At 37.7% G+C, this 23,339-nt stretch overlaps 1 protein-coding gene across 9 annotated transcripts in view; it reads left to right on the top strand.

Annotated features, from left to right (window-relative positions):
- The window catches only part of PTPRM (protein tyrosine phosphatase receptor type M), a 463,558-nt gene that overhangs the window by 262,807 nt on the left and 177,412 nt on the right, over positions 1-23,339 (top strand). For all 9 annotated transcript variants that reach the window (XM_084510811.1, XM_084510807.1, XM_084510806.1 and 6 more), the window contains exon 12: positions 22,784-23,057. In XM_084510811.1, the coding sequence (XP_084366937.1) occupies positions 22,784-23,057 (274 nt within the window). The remainder of the gene's footprint in view (positions 1-22,783; positions 23,058-23,339) is intronic.

Raw genomic sequence — 23,339 nt, 5'->3', positions numbered from 1 at the left:
TTTATTTTTAATTCCTCCCCTTTATCATTGGTGTGCCCAACTTCTTCAGCACATAGATGGGGTGACCTAAAAAAGGAACAGCTCTTACTGGGAAAATGAGTCAAACATCTCTTTATTTGAAGTGCTTGATTTTGAAACTTAACTTACCTTTAATCTCTCTTCCCTGAAGAAGTGATTTATATTATATTTCAGCTCAAAAGGCTATATTAAGTTATTAGGTATTTTGAAGTGCAGCTGAAAACGACCTTAGAAATTTCAAACTACGCGTTATCTAAAGCGATAAGCACTCCTTTCTACTACTTAGTTGGGTAAACATTTCATGGCGTGCTCAAATTGTCTAAATTCCACAGAGATTAGAGCAATTAGAACAATTTCATATTGGCCTAAGCGAGACCTTTAAAGGCACCCTGTAAATACTAGGTTCATTGTCATAGCTGGAATTAAGGCCGCCTGCATATAGTCCCAGGGATGGGAACAGCACGATTCATCTTAAGATTCATAGTGTAAAGAAACCTCTGTCAACTTGAGCCCAGGTAGCAAATCATTCTTCACGTGGTTTAGCCATTTCAGCACCACTCGTAGTATAATGGCTCTTCAGTGAAAGACCTAATTCCTACCCACTGGCTGGCAGGAAGAAGAAGTAAATTAAACTGAGATTGTCACCTTTGAAATGCAAAGACCCCTTTGTAACACAGCAGTTCCCCACTAGAGCCACTGCGTGCTGCACAGGAAGCAGAGGTCGTGGTTGCTTTCCTCCCTGCCACACACATTGCAGGGAAGAAAGGCATATCGTAGGGCCTCATCTCTTTCTTTCAGCATCACCAGTGCTATGAATATCAGCCAGATAGGTGTTTGGCCACCCCCTCTGCTTGGTCACTGTGTCTACTCACTTTCTAATAGGATGACAGCAGGAGTTTGCAGTCCTTGTGCCATGTCAGCTAGGACACGCGATACAGCTGAGACACTTCCATCTGAAGAAATGGGATCATCTGAAGTCTGAGAGACAGCCTGTTAGAAGCCTTCTTTGGGGAAACAAATCTGACAGCCAGCCTTCTAGAGAAGCCACTAACTTCCTTAATCCTTGAAACCTATGGTCTTCACAAGAGCATCCGCCTGGTCAGCAGATCAGCAGATCAAATGGTTTCGCTGGCCATCGAGAAAGCCAGCAAGCTTTGCATGCTTGCTCGTGTACAAAAGCTAGCAAGCCAGCCAGGCTGTTTGGAGACCAGCGACATCTATCATTAGAACTCAATAAGAAGCAGGGTTTCCAGCAGCCTGAATGCAAATGTTTTGGGGTATTTTCCATAGCCTTGAAGAGGCCATGGGGCACTCATGTTATTGTGAGTACATGGCAACCACAGAGCTGGGCCTCAAAGGTGCAGGATCCTAAAAGATCCTAAAAGTTGGGATCCTAAAAGAGCAGGATCCCGTGCATATATTACGGAGGCAGACATCAGTATTATTATAAATTCAGGATAAGTGAACAAATGAGCTTTGAAACAGGAGAATGCTGATTTACACAATGAGAGACGTGTTAGCAATCTGTGTGGACAAAAACACAGCAACCACAAATGCAAGTAAAAGCATTACAAAACCTGTATTTTTAGCTCTGATCACTCACAATTCCTACTTACCGTGTTATGTAATGGTAGCATGTTATTGTAATTTCCTTCTATTCCCAGTGACATTACAAGGGTTGTAATGCAGTAATGAGAAAAAAAGAAAACCTCATGGAGACACAGCTGAGGAGAGAAATATCAAAAGTATACAGTAATGGGAAAGATTTGGAAAGCTTCTCAATAAACTGAAAAGTGAACTTTGGCCTTTCGAGAGCTCACTGATAAAACAGTCTAGATGATGTTTGGTGGATTTATGATAAATATAAATAGTTATGTTGAAATAACGTTACTATACATGTTCAAAAAGCATTAGTAACTCACTAGTGTTCTGAAATGTCATGTCCAAAATACAGCCTCTTGAAAAACTGCGAGACCACAAGGCTTAAAGAGCATGAAGGGAACTTACTGTCTGCTCCTTTATTTGCTTGTCACAAGCATCCTTTCTATAGTTTAAGGGTCTCTAAACATAAAGAGTTGAGTTGTGTGCTGTAGGGTCAGCACCTGCCTGCAAACTGTATTTCCAAATCATAGTTTTACAACCTGTAAGGCAGCCAGTAAACTTTTTTGAGGATGTCTGTGATGCAGCAGGGATGGGGTTTTATTGACGCCCATAATTGTCACTTCTTTATAGCAACAAGTATAATTATTTACAGCAGAAGGGTCAATTTCAGTTTCATTGAGGGAACAGTACAATAATTGCTTATGCTGTAAAAACGCTGTAATTCTTTTTTGTTATGCAGTAGAACTTGTCCTTGGCTTTTTACTGTGACTTGAGTTAGAATTTATGGTACATGTTGCCTGGGCATGAGCAGTGCAGTTTCACATGTCCTGTTGACTTATTCAGAAATTTCCATGGCCCTTTTACTGTGATGTCTCACAGTCCCAGGGTAAATGGAGCATTGATTCCTGTGTCAATGAGAACCCAGCACAACACTATCTGTCATTTAGCAATGCGATTAATAGAAATTTATCTATTATAAATAAAGCAAGCTAGCTGGAGCAATTCCAGAACAAAAGAGAAAATAGATTATTCTGTTTCTCCAAAGAGATTATTTTTCAGTTTCATAACTCACCAATACTTTCTCAAGGGCTTGGGTATAAATTGACATCTGAAAAATTTGCAGCACTGTTATGATGCTCTGGTTTTTGTTGGTTTTTTTTGTTTGTTTGTTTGTTTTGTTTTTTTTTAATTTGTATTATGATTCCTTCCTTCTACATGCTGGCCTTAAGTAGGATGCAGTGCAGTGGAGAGGATACATTTGCCTAATTCCTGATGATAGTCTTCTCTGTGTTGCTCACCTCTTGCTCTGACAGCATGCCAATCTAGTTCAGTGAGGCTCTTCCTCACTAGCAGCCTGTGGACCATTGGGTTTTTCCAGTCTCCCTGGTGAAGGCTGAAGTCCCATAGCAATTCAGCTTGTGAATAATAAACTCTTGGAACCGATACCATTTTCGCTAGCTCCGGAATGCCAACTTCAGTCAGAATTGTTAAAACATGTTTTTATTGAATCTACTTTTTACAATGAATGGCTCGGTCTCTGAGTGCACACAGACCGCTGTCATTTTTTCCACAGCCACTTTCCAAGGAACATCTACTCAGACCTCCAAGGGCCATATTTAGCCTACTGAAGTTCAGACTTTAGGTCAGCATATTTACTTGTGAATTTTGGATGCCCCGTACCGTTTTCTGGTACTGAGTCCAGCTGGCTAAGAACACTTCATGTTCGGCTCCCAGGCAGAAGGACCATCTACAGACTGCCAGTTGGGAAGGGGCCCTGATCCATATCCAGAAATTTTGGTGAGAGTGAGTGATAACTGGCTGATGCCAAAGCCGTTCTGGAAGCCATTCAAACCGTTTAACAGGGAGGGTGGTGTACCATTGGTCTACTTAATATCCTGTTATGTATATAGCCTAAGTGGATTGTAGGCAGCTCAATCCTAGCAAGTCAGCGAGCCTGTTCTCAGCCATTCCTGTGTTATCAGAAAACCAGCAGAGACCTCTAAGTGGGAGCACAAAGCTCCTCCTGTGCAAGCAGAAGACATGAAATCCTGTTCCTTTCTCCCAGGACTTTTAATATGTTTTATTTTAGATGGTCATTGAATAAAAACAGAAATAATTGACAAAATAAGGAGAGTCTCCATTTGATCAGACAGATTCCTTCATGAATGCTCTCTTTCTTCTTCTCTGATTCTTACGGTTCTGTCTGCATGCTGGCCAACCTTAGTAGGAGGAGACAGTAACACAGCCTGGGAGGTTGGATGTTGGGAGTGGTATGGTGAAAGCCTCTCAGTTTGAACACGGTATTGAACCCTGGTCAGTAGTTTTTGAGAACCCTGCTCAGACCATTGGGTCACTGTGGAAAGAGCAGGCATGACTGCCACACATCTCTGCAGAGAGACCTTAGAGATTTGTATCTTAAGCAGACGTAGACCTATGCTATAAAGCCCTGAAAAGAGTGCCTTTAAGGTGTTTAAACATAAGCATCTACTTCTGGCTGAGTTTAGGCAGTTCCTTTCTTATGGTCACACTGATCACTTGGAAGAGACTACATGAGAGGTAGAATCCTACATTCATCTCTCTCAGTAACACTCTTGAGTATTTAAGAGACGTGTTTCTCTTTCTCAATGAGGATGTAGGAGACTCAGGTGTATTTCCTGGGCACTTTCCTTGAAAGATAAAAGTGTTTAGTTTTAAAAAAAGTCTGAAGAATTTAGGGACCATAATGAAAGAGTGATGAGTATCACTGGAAGTTACTGCATTGCATGGTTTAAAAAGTGCACTCAGGTTATACGTGCCTGAGTTCCAACACAGAACAACCAGAACACTCTTTGAAAACACAGGAAAGAGATACTGTTGTCCTGTATTTACTGAAGTATGCCAGGGATTTGTTTTCGTTTTACTGTGTGCTGTGGAAGGATTGAAGAGGGAGTACATGAAATGTGTACATTTCCATGAGCAATCATTGAACAGGATTATGTGGGGATGTACTTTCTGGAGGCTCTCCAAAATCATTTTTTGAAGGGAGGTATCACGGTAGCCCAGTGCTGGGTGACCCATTCCGAATTCCTGTAACGCTGTGGTTAGGAATAGTCAGACACATATAACCCATTGATGTCCTGGAAGCTTTCACTGTTGACACTCTGTGCATTAGGCATGTGCCATCTTCCTGTATCCATAATGTCAACGTGGAATAACGTTTTACAATTCAACATTTTATCACTTAGCTACAGGTGTATTTTCATGGGCATTTGAATCTCATCAGCGTTTTTGTTCTTGAGTGCCAGACTCCATAGTGAGAGATCCCAGGTACAAAGTGTAAAATCACTTTTAGTGATTGTTCACCCATTTTGACTAAATAACACTCAGGTCAGTCTTGAAAGTCATGTTGGAAGTTGCTTGGTCCCTCTAGCCTTGTCAGTGTTGCACATCAGTCTTTCTATCCTTTAGCCATGTCATATGCTTTGAATTTTTCATAGTTCTTTGTATTCAGTTGCTTTTCTTTCATAGAATTTAAATTAACTATATATTTTTAAGTGGCTCACAAGAGCTCTAAACCAGCGGCCATGATGTAAGTACATATTCATTGTGCTGTACTGTGAAGTGTTGAATTAACGATGGAGAGGTGACCAATAACGTTCTGCATGTTCTATTTATAAGTATCAAATATCAATGTAACATGCTGAAAACCACTTGCCAGTAAAAGCAGATCCTACAGCGTTGGATGGGAATGATGTACAGGAAGTACTGAATAGCCTTCAGGATTAACCTACCACAAATAAGATGAAATGCAATGTTTTGCATTTACGAGCTAATAACAAGGATACTTGCTGTAAGATGTAGGATTATTTTTGGAAATAACAGCAGTGAAGAAAGTGTGTATTGATGGCTTGTGGTATGACTGTGAGTCATCAAAACATGGCTTGGCTGTGGAATAGTCAAATGGACTGCACACAGCAGGTAGGGTTTCCAGCAAAGGTGACAATCTATAAATGACATTATAGAAGACACTGGCAGGACTTTGTGTGAACTGCTGTGCACAGCTCGGATATACCGAGAAATACTAATCTATATACTAGCACCACAGCAGCAGAGTTTTATGGCATGAACAATCACGGAGCTGGTAAACATGTATGTGGAGGGATTCTGAGAGCTAGATTTGTTTCAGCCAGCCAGATAGATGAAAAGAAGATACGGTTGTTTTCCAAAAATAACTTCAGAGCAATAAACTTCAGAGAGGAAAAAGAACAATTTCAGTTAAGAGAGCACCTAAGCAAACATGTAAATGGATCAAATTTAAAGCTTCTACTCAGTGGTGAACTGAAGCTCTGGAACAGATACAGATACAAACATGAGGAAGGTGGTGGTAAATAATTTTAAAGAAATTATTATATGATGCAGTGTTTTGTGATGGATGGTCACATGGCACTATAGTTCCCAAAGTCCCTTTTGAGTTTTCTGTATATGTCATCCCTCAATAGGGCACAAGCTTTGTCAAGAGGGTCACACATACCAGAGCTGTCTTTGTCAGGGAGCCAGAAGTCTTTTTTTTTTTTAATATAATTTAGGTTACAACACAGAATTAACCTGTACTATATAAATGCTTTTTCTATAGATTCTCTTACAAGGGTGCATCTTCATACTTCAGTTGACCTTAGGTTTTTTTCCTTCTGGTACTATTTTTTATGAGGAAATTTATATGAGCCTTTTATTCACTAGCAAACACTAAATGACCGCATTAAAAAAGATTCTATTACTAATACATAAATGCACGGAAGGAGTACTGTGGTTTACAGGACAAAGTGCTCTGGGGGACTTCCTAACAGTTAGTATAAATAAAATTTGATTGAACCATTCTGTGTGCACTAAAGCATTTAGATCATGCATTCTGTACAAACAAGTGAATACTTTTATATAATGTTAAGTAATATTAAAGGAGACAAAAGAATAATGAGGAATGCTACCTGGAAAGAAGAAGAAAAACTATAGATGTTCTCAGAGTGAAACACTGCCATTTCCCATACTGGATGCTGAAAGATTATTCATTTTCCTGAACATTAACATGAGGACTTTCTTTCTGTTACACTGTTCATTTAAGCAGGGAAGAAAACCACTGGCATTTGCAGCAAGCATCATGACTCTAAAGCATTGCTAAGTAAAAGCTAATCTGTTCAACTGGATTACATTAAATGACATAAAGAAACATTAGAGTCACTTACTCAGCTGTACAACTGAAAGCAGCAACTGTTTAGTCAGGAGCAGTATAAATGCCTCAGCCTAAAACAGCCTCAGAGAGTGGTAGGCTAGATGTCTAAGGCATTATAAAAATGTTGAATTTGGGGAGAAATTGCCGTGGGGAAATAAGATGAGGGTGAATGATTTAACTGAGTTCTCACATCTAGAGCTGAAACTGTTTTCAGGATTGGTCTCACGGGGTAGTAGAAGCACAAGACCTGAATCTGATCTGTATTTAACATCTGTTCTAATCCTAAACTGTGCAGAATCTTTTATCTACAGCCAAATTTCCTGTGGGAAGAGCCATATAGTATCATGCTGCCAGGGTTTCTATGCCACCTAATCCTTCCAGAATCATTCCCAGTGCAGGGAGGAGGACGAGTTACACCTTCACTCACAGAAGAGAAGGTCAGACATATTTATCCACACAAGTCCTGAGAAACTGGGGACAATGCTACAAAAATGGCTGGTTTTCTATATCTGCCTGCATCATTCTGCACTGCTGATTAGAGTGCCCTGCCGAGACTTTTTGTGAAGAAGAAAGGACAAAAATGAACACAGAAAGTAATCTCCATTTCCGAATTGCTGGACTAGGACCCACTGCATTAAAGTTGTGGAAAGAGGTGATAACATTGAGAGATGAGAATTTTGTTGTGGTTATTTTTGCTATGGTCCTGCTCTCCCACAGCAGAATTGGCAGGAGTAAATTTATCTGCTATGCCTTGGGTTGCCTAAGTGATAACACTGGTCTTTTCAGTTGCAACTGAAGCACAAGCATGTGCTGCTTACCACTGAGTCTCCCATGAAAGCATAGCATCTGGTAGAAGGAGAGAATGGACAAATGAGACAACATCTTAAAACAGCGCAGCAGAGCTGTTTGAACTAGTCTCTCAGTGCTCCATGTTGTATCCCCTGGTTGAATAGATGAAAAACTTTATATCCTCTGTGAGTGCTTTAATGAGCAGTAAACAGTTTTCAAGCTTTGAATAAAAAACCTGTTGAAATTGGCTTGTGTATTCGTTTAGCTGTCTCAGCAAATATTTTTTTTCTGTGCTGCACATAAGCCAGCAGGTTGCAGAGCATCCTTGAAGCATTCTCCCTCTACTTTAAATCCGCTCTTTTTAATACATTTATTTGCTTTATTCCCCAGCCCAGTTCAGTAGTAGGTTTCCAGTGCACAATGCTTTGTGGAATGTAGAATGATTTACTGTTTTAGCTTTAACTTTGTATCATAAATCCATTAGCTGATCTGCTCTTCTAAATACAAATTCTTCGATCCTGTGTAATATCCAAGCTTCTTCATCAATTTGCATGTGTGTATTATTTTGCATTTTTAAGTAAGAGCTATGCAACTCCATACAGTTAGACATGTGAATGTTGTTACATTTCAATGTTTGCAGGAGTTCATGGTTTACTGGAAAATATTGAAGTAGATTATTGCTTACTTGTAATACATTTTTCGTAGCAGAAATTATTTTTTTAAATTGTAAACCCCTAAATATATTGCAGTAGATACATAGATCTTTATACTGTGGTTTTACATCTATAAGCCATATGTTTGTTTTTCTTATATTTTGCAAACTGCGTATCCCTAGAAATTTGCAGAGAACAGAGTGAAAACCACTGCTCTGGATGCAGCATCTTATATAATAAGCATAAATTGTGAGATGGATACTGGAGATTGAGCAATAGTATATATTACCATTTCTGCATGGATTTAGAAGTGAGGAAATCTTCCTATTCTTTAAAACTGAATCACTTAATTTCTCTCTCTCTTTTTTTTTTTTTAATTATTCTTTTGCTTTATCTTTGTGCAACTATTGATTACCCAGGATGTGTCTGGCCTTCCTGGCTGCCAGGGCACACTGCTGGCTTGTGTTCAACTTGCTGTCGACCAGAACCCCCAGATCCCTTTCTGTGGGGCCGCTCTCCAGCCTCTTGTCCCCCAGTCTGCACATACAGCCAGGGTTGCCCTGTCCTAGGTGCAGAACCTGGCACTTGCTCTTTGTTGAACTTCATGCAGCTGGTGATTGCCCAGCTCCTCCCAACTTAGTGTCATTTAGACCTTGCTAGATCTATTCTCTGTCTATTTTGTGAAGTCTGGGGCATAGCACTGTATCAAATTCTGCAATAATAGTAACTAGATTGTTTCTTCTTTTCATCCTGTTTTATGTAGCAGGAAGTAACCAGGTAGAGTCTGATGGTTCGCAAATCATCAGGGACTTTGCTGGAGCTGAAGGTGTGTTGTAATGAATTTTTCTATACTAGTCAGAAGCAGACCTAGGATTTGCAAGCTGTAGAGCTTTGCTTGACCATTAGAGAGTCAGGCATACGCTTTCAGAAATGCTACCACTGATTGTGTTTAGATGGGCTGTATGATGTCTCAGGTAGCTGCATATTGGTTTGCCTTTGTTCAGACTCCTAGAATTTCATTTGTTTCTTCCTGGTTGATCTATACTTTAATGGCATTGTGCATCAATATTTTATTTCTCCATGACAGATTGAAAAGAAAGGATCAGTCAGCTCTGCCATGGGTTTTGGTTTTAAATATTTCTTTTAGATCCTTTCCAACTTCATTCTTTTTTAAACTAAATAATTTTAGACAGTTTCGCTTTTTAAATTTCTTTTAATCTGTGACAAGACTTTACTTTTTTTTCCATGCTTTCCAGTTGTTTTATAAATTGGCCTTGGCAACCTGAAAACTGGTTAAATGGTGTAATATTGGTTTATAAAAGCTTCTCGCTTGCTGTGTACCAAGATATTATTCTCTCCTTGTATTTATGAACTTACCATTTTCCTTTGTTCTTCAAAAAAAAATAGGCAAAGAACATAAAGCTGATTAAGAAGCTTTGAAATGGTTGTTGGATTGTTGCAAGTATCATAAATGTAAATTCATTGAAAATATGTTTTCTGGCTTGGTACCAAAATATATTGTCATAGTTTCAGAATTCATTGAAACAGAGAACACTGTTAAAAAGTTAAGCCTTCAAGGATTCAATTCTTTAGACAGTGAAAATCTTATTTTATGATATAATGGCACATCCTAGCCTGCAATAATAAATAAGATTGTTCAGTTCTTATGAATCACTACTAAACACATGATCTCAAGGTCATATGATTTGATTTGGACTAACTTTGGCTCACAGTTGTGCTTCTTTACAATCTGGTCACATTCTGTTAGATCTTTGGTAATTCATCTGAAGTCATCCAGGTAAATTGAACGGATGAACAGAAACATATTTATTAATAAGTCTTAAAATAACTTATATTCCACTGCTGGTGGTTTTTGTAAAAAAAATCCGTAGCTTTCTAAGAGGGTAGGACCACATCTGCAACAGCTTGGTGCTGTGAAGCAGCCAATCTGACTGAATCGAAGACATTTAGAATCGACTGCTAGTTATTATCTATTTTTGTACCGTATAAGGTGATACGTTTGTACCATGTGTATGATATCTAACCTTTAATTATAATTGCTGTGTCCTTCTGCTTGTTACAAATTTCTAATTACTAAATTGCAGTGACATCAAAGAAAAAAATGCTCAGATAAAGAAATCCTTAAATTAGTTAAGACTGAAAAAAAAAATCAGCAGAAAAAAATCTTTAATCCTGACCTAATTTACCTGAAATTCTGTCCCTGATGTGAAGATTAATAACAGGTGGCCTTTTAGGGAGCACTCAGCTTGAGTCTAATGTTCTAGTTGTTCTTTTATTATCCCGACCCTCTATAACGAAAGGATTTTTTTCACCCTGCCCTTTGTTCACAATATGGGACTGTAATTGAGTTCATATTTCTCACCCAACCTTTCAGCTGTAATTAATATTTTATTATATCAGATTTTATCACTAAATAGCCTAGCAGCAGGGTATTGAGCCACACACGCTCTCACACACGCGTACACACACAAAAGCGATAGTGACTTATTGATGCCAAGCAAGTTCCTTGTAATGAGTTACGGTTGAGAGAATATAAAATACATTCATCGTACCCAGCTAATATTCCAAAGCAATTTAGGACTGATCTTATCTTGATCAAACCAGGACAATGAGAATTAAAGTTACAAGAATGAAATATTCAACAGTGTGCATCTATTTATTATATCAAACGTGGCATCTAACAAAAATTGCCTATGCAAGACCAGCTATTATCTTTTTTCATTATTGTTTTTTATGAACAAGAGCAGTTTAGGTTATATGCTTTTTGCACTAAGAGTTACACGCTGTTCTCAGAGGTTTGCTAAGCAGGAACACCTCCACAGCACAACAGATGTAAAACTGAGCATTTAAGTCGCTATGCTACTTGTTCTTTAAAGTGGAATAAGCCAAAATGCATTCTACGTACTGAGATTTTTTTGTTCATTTGTTACCTTAAACTATTCTGATGGAAGGAAGTTGTTTTTAATACAAGTTTTGAAAGGTGGCGGCAGTCTTATCATATAAACAGCTATAAACCAGTTTGGAGAAAAATGTTTCCTGAAACTAAGTAACTTTGATGATGGGGCATTTTCATTATAAAAGCCTTCCACATAATTTGGGACTAATGGTTGTTTTCATTCCTGACGGGATTTCACAGCAACTTTAATGCCCTTTGCCTCACCCTCTCTGTCTCTCCCTCTTTCCCTCTGTATCTCTCCCTTTTCCCCATCTCCCTCTTCACTCACTCCCTGCTTCAAATAGGTGATTGCTGGAAAAAAAATATTCAAATTAAGACAGAGTTCACTAGCAGGCCACTGTAGAAGAAATTCTCTACTTTAAGTGTTTTATTAATTCTTTGATATCAGCAAAAGTAACATCTTGAAATGTATCTCTGCAACATCTTTAAAAAATAAAATGTTTGTACACAGTGAAGTAACCCAGATCCTGACTCCCTGAGGGAGAGCTCTGTGGTAGCGAAGAAAAGCAGCTAAGCTTCTTCAGACAGTAGGAGAGTGATGACTGTGTCTCTGGTTACTGAAAATAATAGTCTTATTCCTGTAGGAAGGGTGGCCTAGACGATACTGCACTGGGGCATGATGCAGATGAGACCAAGGTTTGATTTCTGGTTCAGGTACGGACATTCTGTGTAGCTTTCTGCAAATCAATATATCATGCTCTCTCCATTCCTATCTGTAGAATGAAAATAAATTGAAGTAATATTTTCTGCTTTAAAGGAACTGTGAGGAAAAAATATCTATGTACGGTTGTGAACAGCTCTGCAATTGTGGGGAGTGTCATACATAGTAAGCAGCTGTATGAACAGGTCATTGTCTGGAGAAAGTTCTTCCTTTTTTTGGGCATCTCTTTCATGATGTCCACCACAAGATCTCAGAATAGTGGCTTTGTGGAATTTTTCGTGGTATTCTTATCCTCACAATTCCTCTCTGGTTTTCATTCTTTTTATAGCCATGTTGTGAGCAGACTGCAAAGGCAGAAGGAGGCATCCCCATTTTATTCTGCTCTGCAGTGAAGTCAGTCTCAAAGCCCTGGAGAATCCAAAGCCTTAGGTTAGTTCAGTTTAGACCAGCATCATTTAAGTTAGTGCTGCTGCTGCTTAGGCTTTAAATTAAGAGCATAAAGCCTTGTGGAGTGAGATCAATAGTATCTAGTGTCTAAAGGGACTGAGAACTTATGCTGAGTAGGAATAAAACCTGTTCACTGGTCGGATGAATGAAGGAAGCACTTCTTTGCTTGTGTGTCCTATATATTCTCACCCAAGGTAAGAATTGAATTGAGTTAAGTTTACACCAAAGAAAACAAGGCATATGTGTTGTACTGTTCACACATCCGGGCACCTTCCCTTCCTCATTCATGTTGGACCTCTTGGAAATTTTCAAGCACATTTGATACCTTTTAAATGTTGTATAGATTTGAAGTTTCATTTTTTTTCACATTTTGGGATCTCTCCATACAGAGGAAAGATCCAGATTAGTATCCATGCTGGAAGTTAGGCTGTGTTATGGCATGAACTTACTAGTTCATTTCATTTTGTCCATCAGTAGAGAGCTGCAAATACCAGCAAGCCCATATGTAGCCCAGAAACAGCCACAGCATGTGTTGCCTCTTTTCCAGACAATATTTGGGACATACTAAAAGGAGCTGAGCATATTGAGGGTGGGATCTGGGTATCACAGACGATGTGAGGAACACAGGCAGGATTACGGCATGTTCTTGGGTAATCGTTCTGAACTTCTCACTGTACAACTCGCAGTGTCTTAGTCTATTTATAAGACTCCTAAGACTCTTCTGTTTTCAAGTGGCATTTAAAGAATGCAGTACTGGATCAATGTAAATGGAATGCCGTTGTCCCATATACATAAAAGAGACCTCAGCAGAGACATTTTATATAGCCAAAAATAAAATGGTGACATACCTATTAGAAGGCTTATCGCCTTGTGTATATCAGAGCTATTTATGGGAGACGCCAAATATCAGTAGGCAGAACAGTTCAAAAAATAGTCACTAGATCATCATGAACACAAAGAGATCTAGTAGCAGCCATTCTTGGTTAAACAATTCCTCCCCTTCCCCCCTAATCTTACAGAAGTATATGATATGATTTCATAACATAATTACGGAATCAAGCACTTTTTACAAACATATTGCATGTGATTTATAAAGAGTAGCTGAATGTAACTTGTTACAAAATGCTTTGCTTAAAGCATACCTGGGTTAGATTGGCTTTATTTTTATTTTAACTTTCCTCCTTCTGCTTTCTCTTTCACTTCTTTTTTGTCAAAGGTGAAGGTACATCTCAACCTATTTTCAGTATATTCCCTGTTCTTTTCCTTTTTATTTTCTTCTTTCTCTATGTTCCTGTGCAGAGCCATAAGTAGTCTTTTGTATTCTTACATCTCAGTCTTTTCCTGGTTTTGTTTCCTCAGTTTTCTTTCTCTTTTCACATGCACAGTTACCTACCTGCAAGCTAAAACTATTTCAATGTGTCCTCGCAGCCTCTTCATTCTAAACATTTCTTTCCCTAAAAATAGCAATAAATACACCTCCTGTTGCCTTCCTTAGCTTGTCACTTGCAGTCTGTATTTAGTAGCTAGATCTCATTGATACAGTATGGAGCACATTAGGGGAGATCTATGATCAGAGATGTCTCTTGCTCATCCAGCAAATACACCATTAAAGCCTGAGAGAATGTATGAATACAGAGCCAAATGTTCTCCTCTCTTGTGTTAGTTACACCTGTAGAAAATTACTTTGAAGTCATGTGAAATAGTCCCTTTATAAGTAGGTTTAATTTTATTGTCATTTTGCACTCACTTCATCCTGTTCAGGACTACATAATATGTACAAAATCTGTATATTTTCCTGACATTTGGGAGTTTGAAGAATAAGAAGCCTTACATGAATCCATATTAAATATGGAGAGTGCAAGTCACAGAGAGGATGTAAGTGGTTCAGAAAAAGTGAGTTGTTTCTGATCATCATTTTTCTTGAGGCCTGCAGTGGTTTAAAATGTATTTTTTTTTTCAGCAGAAGAAATAAGAAGAAAAAAATTACCTTCTCGGTGACAAAGGGAGGTATACGCTTCTTTACAGGAAAAAATATGTGTAGAATTATGTGGTTGTTTCTAAGTATGGAGAATTACTAATACTTTGTCCCTCATCAAATTGACTGTATCAATATATAGTAGTAGTCTGCCACTTGGAGAGTAGGGGTAGGGATACTATTTTGGTATTAAGGAATTCCAGGTGCAGAAATGTTGCGGAGACATAGTTGGATCCATGTCATCCTGTTCTTCCTAATTCTAACATAATCTCTTAAACTTGTGTAGCAGTGTGGTAGTTTCACTTCCAAGTCAGTCCTAATTGAGCACTAGCATTTAAATAATTAAACACAATTAACCACAGGGCTCTATACCCAAGGGGAAAAGACAGTAAGGAAGGAAAATGGAAAGAGAAAAGGAAGAGGAAGGGCAAGTTTCATCAATATTTATCCAGGATTTGGGTGGGCCAGGAAGGCTAGGAGAAAGTTTTGATTCCCTTGCCAATCAATGAACCTGTTTTAAAGTAGAGCAGGCTCTTGTGTCACAGTTATTTTTGGCGTTATGTATTGCCACCATTTATATAAGTGGTGACCAAATGATTCTTATCAATTTTAGTACACTGTTCTAGTAGTGAGCTAACACTTGCTTTGAGTAAGAGTAGGTTACCATGTGTGTTGAATTTACTGATTTTGCAAAGAATGAACTGGAGAAAGTGAAAACTGCAGGCTATCATGAGCCCACTGTATGTTGTGAGATGGAATACAGACTACTACCACTTACAAGTTTGAAATCTTTTACTATCCTTAAAATATATATATATATTGCAAACTGAATTCCTTAGAAGTGTTTTTTTCTCTCTCTCCTTCTCTCTTTGATTTATTTGCCAACAATACAAAATTGTATGTTGAGTCATCATTTACGTTAACTAAATCTAAATGTAAAAAATCATAAACTCACAGCACCTCACAAACATTTTATGAATGGTTCGTGATTGCCTAAGATTAAAAGGCCAAAGATCTGCTGAATGTTCTCTGCCCCTGACTTAGTGTTCTTAGGTTCTCTAAGACAGAGAATCTGTATCAGGAACTAAGGGAAATAATGAATTACACTATGTCATCAAGATTAGGTGGCACCCATCTGGCCAAGAGAAGGTAGAAGGTGTCATTGTCTCATGTTTCTTTTATTCAGATTTTCTTCTAAGAATTTTTGGAGCCCAGGCGTGCGTGTCTCCCTGAAATCCTAGAAAGTCCAAATTCACAAAAGAGGTTTTTTTTTTTTTTTCTGTGTTTGGAAGAAACATTTAAATCCATGATGAACTTACAATGACTAGTGCTTTACCGCTTTTAGAGCACATCTCACTTTGCTGCAATTAAGATATCATATAGCAAGTGTTTTCGTTCTCCAGGGAACTGAATGCATTGTCATATACTCCCCTGGAGACTATCCTTGGAGGAAAGAACAAGCAAAATATCTTTACCTTTCAGTGATATAATAGTCCCTACATGAGACCTGTCTGGATTTCCTGTATATATACACAGGAATGCTAAAAAGAGATTTGCTTGGATGTATTTTTTCCCAGAAAATCCCTTTTGTAAATATTGACTTTAAAGTCTTTGAGACTGTCCATATGAAAGAGTTGGACAGTGACAAAGAAGCTTAGGAGTTTTACATTAAAAACCAGATACCATTCCCCAATGGACTTAGGTCTGTGAAGATAAAGCTTTATTACAACACCTGAGAGTTTACATTTGGCAGTATCTTTAGGGGCTGAACCTAAGCTGTCTTATCTCCTCCTTTACAGCTGTTCAGGTATTTTTGCTTTGATTGATCTGAGAAATAGGGCTCCCTGCATGACAATAGAGGTGCTGTACTGTATTAGTCACTGCTGTGTTCACTCTAGGTCTGATTCAGAAAGTTTTGTGGCTCTCTGCAATTTGAATATGGAACTTTTGCCATGGGCTGGAAACTTTAGTTGCTAGTCATAGTGTTTCCTGAGAATGAAGACAAATCCTGCCTTGGAGAAGTAGACCAGACTTATCTCTAGGTTTGCAAAATTAGAAAATAAAGCCAGGTGTGAAAGTAGAATCATTCCATTTAACTTTCAACAAGTAACAAAACATTTTTGTTTCCTGCACTGAAGTTTGAGCATTTGCAAGAATTTTGATTGCTTCTGTATGGCCAGTATTATTTGCAACATTGCCTGGTTTTCCTTCTTACTCCTTACTCCTATTCCCTAAACTTGAAGTTTATACAGTCATTCATTTTCTCTCTATCCCACTGGTTACCTATTCACTTTCAAAAATAATAATAATAAAAAAATTGAGTCTCATAGACATTGTTTCACATATGCATGGACAAGCAAAGTCACCTCTCCTAAATAAACTGCACGCTCTATGTTCTTTCAGACTACCCTTATCCCAAGAACGTATCCTCCCTGGGAACAATTATTCCTGCTCCCACTCCCATCAGCCTAAAAAAGCTGATCTTGAATATAGCAGTGGCCTCTGTTTGACACACACAAAAAAAAAAACAAACATAGTTTTAGCAACATCCACCTCGCACTTCGACTACATGTGCAAAATTCAACTGTGGTCAGAGGGACAGGACGATTGCTCAGTTGGTTCACTCACTTCATGTCTGTACTGAAAATGACAGCAGTTGGAGTATATTCTGGTCAGTATATATTATGTGCTGCTGGACCTTCCAACCCCTTGGTAAAGCCTAAGTCATGATAACACTGAGGCACCTGGTAAATCAGGGATATTCATTATCACCTTTATTTAATACCGCCTGTAATAAATACACAGAGCCTTGCTCAGAAGGAAGAGAATTTGTGGAAATCTTTAGTAACCTTCTTCTACTTACCTGCTAACTATAAATTATAAATTCTGTCCTTTAAAGAGTAATTTACCTCTTTTCTATTTCAAGACATAGTTTACATATAATATCTGGTATATTTAATTTAATATTTAAGGTATCACATGGACTATAGTAATATAAAACAGTGTATGGGCAGGTGTCAAAAAAGGAATAGATCAAAATTTCCAGTGTTACTCCCTATGGATATGACTTATGAACATCAGAAACAACTGATGTCAGAGATCAAGAACATGTTGAAGATTATATCTAAAAATTGTCCAAAGATTGCCTTTTTTTTTAAAGAAGCAGTGTTGAATAATAAACTTGTGGCTTAACACATGATATATGAAGATACAGATACAAAGATACATGAAGCTTTAGGTACAAGGCATGGATAAAGCAACTGATTTAAAAGTGCTTAAGGCTTACATGGCAGGACTGTGTCTCTGGCAAGCATGCTAGAAGAACTTTCGTAACACAGTTTCACTTCACATAAGTGGTGAAATTTCTTGTTGGTGAAAGTATGGGGACCCTGTGGACTTTCATGTTTCGAGTGATTGAATTTTTCCTGGACATAAGAATGAGATAACAAGGCAGTTTTGGGGTTTCTTAACTTTGCTATCTATTATAACTTTGGTATCATAGCAGAAGAATGCAGTGAAGTGATTCTAGCTTACAGATAAAGTAGGGTTATAGGAATAAATAAGTGAAATCATGGTCAGTATGTACATTAAAAGTAATTCTGTTGTTTCAGCCTGATGTCGTTATAAGAAAGCATGCATGCAAGTTGAAAGATAGAGATCTGTAAAATGTACCAGTTAAATATATTTACAAAAAAGCATGAAACTACAAAGAGCCCTATCATAAAGAGCAGAAAAAATCAAATTAGACTCCACAGTGTCACTCTTAACAAAGTCTACAAAAGTAGCCCAACAGTTTACACAGCTTATCAGGACAGTGTTAGTGGAACTTAACAGCTTTGCAGGCTTTGTACATTACCTAGAAATGTATATATATATATTCAAGGATAATATAAAAGAAGGTCTTGAACAGTCCAGAGAGAGTAAGAAACTTTTCCCAGTTCCATTTTACAGCTGAAAAACTGAGAAAGCAGAAAACAGATTTACAGCAGAAAACTGAGGCACAAAACTGTTTACTTGCCTAGGATCACAAACAAAGGTAGTATTAATACCAGTAAATAAATCCAGATAACCTTAGTCCAGATTTATATATATATATATATATCATTTCTCATGGCTTCAACAAATTGCATCCAATTAGGTGAAGCATCAAGACCATTTAAGAGAGAAAAAAAGGTGCAGATATTTCAAGCATGAAGTAATCAAGCTTCTTTTCCCTTTGTTTTCAATTTGGAATTAGTTTTGGTGGAGTTGTAATTACAAATCTATCAGTTTCAATTGATAGGAAATAGGAAATACACAGCTAGTACATCTTAAAGACTTACGGATTAAGAATCCTGAAATCCATTCTTGTATCCAGTAGGCCTTTCTGGAAAATGGCTTCATCTCTTTGAATGAGACTTTGATTAAATACTGTTTGATTTATTGCGTTCCAGTAATGTAGAATAATTCCTGATTCAGTAAGTGACTAACACCCAGCATTTCATGTACTTAAGAACAGATGTATATATACACTTAAGTCTTCTTTTGAGTTGTTTCAGTGCCATATGTTTGGTTCATTTTTCCAATATCTAAATGTTCTTAGCATCTTTGATTAATGTACTAAAATATCTTCTTTCGTCTTTCATGTCTTTTTTTTCAGCTTTGTCTGAAGAAAAATAAATGTATATTTAGGAGGCATTGAGAAATCATTTTAATTTAAGCAAGCCAGTTTCAGTAAATATCTGAGAAGCCTGGTATGTCTAATTGCTAACCAAAATTACAGTCCTCATTATGTTTAGATCTGTATCTCTGTATAATCATTTAAATTTGGAAACGTTTTGTAATTGTTAAAAAACAGTTTAAAAATTGCATTATTTTTTTCTTTTTTTCCAGATACCTTTTTTAATCCCCAAATTTGAAATGCTTAGTCTTTAAGTTAACAATAGTTGCCATGTGTTCCTTTTTTGATGCAACACTAAGTTTCAGCTTATATGAAAGTAGGTTTTGTGTTCAATTTCCAAGGCATTGGAATTCTACAGTAGAACTGCATAATGTGAATTAAACTCAAATGACATTTCTTTCCTTCAGAAAGTTCAATTTAAGTCCTACCAATAGCTGATACACTTTCAGCACCTTTCACTATAGTGTAGATTTTATTTTTTGGATTACAGGTAGGAAGACTTTATCCTCTGAAATGTAGAGGTGTGGAAAAGGAATAATGCAACTTCAAGTAAGCAGGAAATATGACTAATACCTCCAAGGAATAATAGAGTTCTGATGCAGTGCTAGCTCAATTTATTAGACTTGAACCCTTTTCAGCATAGGCAATTGAGCTGTTACATATTAAAGAAAGCAATTTTAACAATAAGAATTAGAGAAAGCTTTTGGATTATAATTGTAATTGGGGTAATTTTTTTAAATTCGTTAGAAAGATGATCTCACTTAATACAAATGTAAAACATATCACTCAAGAAGTTCTGTCAGGTTTCCATTGACCCAGGTGCTTATAATGTGTTAATTTACATCAGAGAAACAGCAGTATGTGGCAAATGGGCAGCAGATAGGATTTAGTTATTTTTCATTAGCACTTGGACTTTGATAAAGGGGAACAGAAAAGAGCTGCTTGACCTTTTAGTTCTTAAATTATTAAAGAGCAAATAGATTTGAGGTCTAGATGCTTGCAAATCTAATTTGTCTTGCGGAGTAAGGATGAAAAGGCATCTTGAGTTTGAAATAGCTCCAGTCAACGTAGCTCTTTCTTTAATGTATCTGAAGATGAATAGATGGCAGGCATTTAAAATGTAATATACAAGGAGAGTGCATGCAATATAACTAATATGAATTGCAGGAGGAAAAGGAGCATTTTAATGACAGGTTTGTCCCTAAAATATCTGCAGTCTTTAGTTGTAATCACTGAGTGAAAAATGAAAAGGATACACATCTCAACCAATACTGAAACAAGTTACATTACTTAGTCTGGTCTGAGGTCCTTCTTTCATTCAGTCCTGATACTATAAAAAAGGTTCTGCTGAAAGCAGATTATTCTGCTGAAAGCTGATGGCCAAATCCAAAACTTAGTGTAATATCTGTCCTGCCTCAGTGAGAATGAGGGATTCTTGTCTTTGCTGTGGTATTAGGCAGGTGTGTTTGGTTTCATGCCTTGCAAGAGCAGAAGTTTACATTACTCTGCTTTTTTTTTTTTTTTTTTTTTTTTTTCCAATACTCCAATTCTCAAACAGTATTTACTGTAGATTGACTGTAAATTACTAGCTAGAGGAGTCAACACTCTCTCTTCAGAGTAGCTTGAAATCCTACTTCTAAGCAACTGTGTTTTGTTCCAGAAAATTAAATGCTAAAATCATGTCAAATGTTGATTTGGAAGAGAAAAAACATGACTGTAGCGACTGATTAGTTTTTAAGCTTAGATATTCTGTGGTTAGTTTTAACAGATAGTTCTCATAGGATCATGGAAAGGTTGCCATGTATTGACCTTCATTTACTACTCAGCATGAAATTAATCAGCTAATGAAAATCTTTCTGTTAGATACGTAGGCTTCATTTTACAGAGCTGCAGAATGTACAGACGTTGGTCTCCAAGTGGGCCCTGAAGGCAACTGTTTGTCTCCATGGCTGTACCTAATTTTACTTATACACAGATAGATTTCTGAATGGGGTTCAGTTTCAGATTAAAACATCTAAAATTAGGTGTCCACTTGCAGATTTCTGCATGTGAGATGAATATTACTACAGTCAGTGGAGAGCTAGTCTGTAACGGCAGCAGACCTTAAAGACTCAACCAGCCAGAAGGTACCTTTTTGGGGGTCAACTGAACAGCTTTCTAGGCTCTACTGACTTTAATGGGAGTTTACAGATGTGTAGACGTCTTCATGAAGACACTTAAGGTTACTATTAAACCCAATGTCCACCCCAACGAAGGTCTAATTTAAGCACAATAAGAGGTAGTAAGAATTCTGTTCACTGGGCATTTTTTGTGAGCGTAGGAAGTGCAGTGTCTCCTGCTGGAGATATTAAGTCTTAAAAACATAGTGAATAGGGCTTGTTCTGTTTAACAAACAAACACAACCACACAAACAAAAAAGTAGTAAAAGGGCCAAGAGAATTGGTGATAATCAGGTACCTTTTCCTTCAGAAGGGGAATAGGCACGGTTGTGCTTATATATGACTAGGCTTAATGAGTCCTGTTTGGTCAAGACTGACCCACGGAGGCCCAGCGCGAGCATCCTGGTACTTTGGGCATAATGATGCGTGTACCTGCAGATGGTGGAGTGGGGACAACAGGTCAGCAGGCTGTGTGGCTGTTTCCTCGTAAAGGAGCATACCCTACCTTTTTAGCATACCCTACCCTCATTGCTGGGTTTTATGAATTAGGGACTTGAAATATCATAAATGGTATAAATAAAGTAAATGTAGCTGACATGCAAAAATGTGGACGCATTGTCGCTTTAACATCGGTTACTTGTACTGACTTGCTTATTCAGATTCGAGACTCCAGGAGACAAGTAATGATTAAGAATCACTGGTCCCCAGTGAAGCAATAAACTCGCAAGCAAGTCCTCTTTAGAGACATGGACTTCCCAATTCACAAATCCGAAAGCACTGACTCAGACTTTTATAGCAACTGCAAGGGTATAATGATTTCACTGTTTGCATATACAGCAGAAATCACTATTTCTTTGTTCCTGCTTGAATGTCCACCGCACCTTTACAGTGGAGAAGGATGGACTGTTCCCTCTAGGTCCCAGTACAGTGAAGCATACAAGTACAGACTGAATTGCTTTGCTGAATGCAGAAACGCTTAAAAACATGGTTATCACTAAGATGTGTTAAAAGTGCTTTGCTGAGTGAAAATAACATCCATCAAAAAGTGCTTCGTTCTTGCTCAGGAACAGTCAATATGCCACCAAAATTTTCAAAGACTGTAATTTACTCTGTGTGCTTTTATAAATAGTTATAATGTCAACAGTTAAGAAAATACTGTTCCCTGTCTCTTTGTAGTTTATCTATTCATTTTTATCTTATTATTTCATTTTATTTAGAGAAGATAAACAGGTTAGAAGATGGATTCTATAGCTTAACAGTTATTTCTGTGAACAAAATAATACTTAATTCTATGCTATAGCACTAATCAAGAAAGCTTTTTCTGTACAAGAGAGTTTTTCAAGTTCAAGAGAGAAAGTGTTCTGTGCATTTGCTGTATGAAGAGCTGTGGCGTGTATGGATAACTTTATTTTTGCAAAGCAAACTGCACATATCTGAAAGCATGAATCTATTCCATAAATTCATATACGTGAATACCAAAATGACATTTTCTTCCAGTGTCCTTTGCTTTTTAGAGGTACATATCCTTTTTCATAAGTACTGGTATTCTATATTATGGTCTTAGAATGAATCGACTCCCCAAGTCTTAAAATAACCCAGATGTTTGTTTGTTTGTTTTCTTTCCTTTCTGCACTCTTAGTGTTTATCAAATAGTTGTTGAAGAGGAACGCCCACGGAGGACCAAAAAGACAACTGAGATCCTGAAGTGCTATCCAGTGCCCATTCATTTCCAGAATGCCTCACTTTTGAATTCCCAGTACTACTTTGCTGCAGAGTTTCCAGCCAATGGTTTACAAGCGGCTCAGCCTTTTACTATTGGTGATAACAAAACCTACAGTGGTTTCTGGAACACTCCTCTTCTTCCTCATAAGAGCTACAGCATCTATTTTCAAGCTGCTAGCAGAGCCAATGGGGTAAGCCTTATTGCAGGTGTGGTTTTATACACTACGTAAGTGAAAATAGATGATTGGTGCCAACTAGCAAGGTGCCCAGTGTAATTGCTAATGAGAAAATAAAGTAACTGTGAAATTTAGCACACCAAATTTTAAAACTGACAGTTTTCCTGACACGGTATTGCTTAATGATTAAAGGTTACGGGAAGGAGGAGGGGAAAACAGCACATTTTTGTCAATAGTGAGCAGGCAAAGCAGTGTGTTATCATTCTGTCATTATCTAAAAGCTGTCCAATGAACCTG

The sequence above is a fragment of the Aythya ferina genome (assembly GCF_964211825.1).
Source record: "Aythya ferina genome assembly, chromosome: 2".
NCBI classification, from domain to species: Eukaryota; Metazoa; Chordata; class Aves; order Anseriformes; family Anatidae; genus Aythya; species Aythya ferina.
Note: the sequence above shows the minus strand (reverse complement) of the source record. Positions and strands in the feature narration are given on the sequence as shown.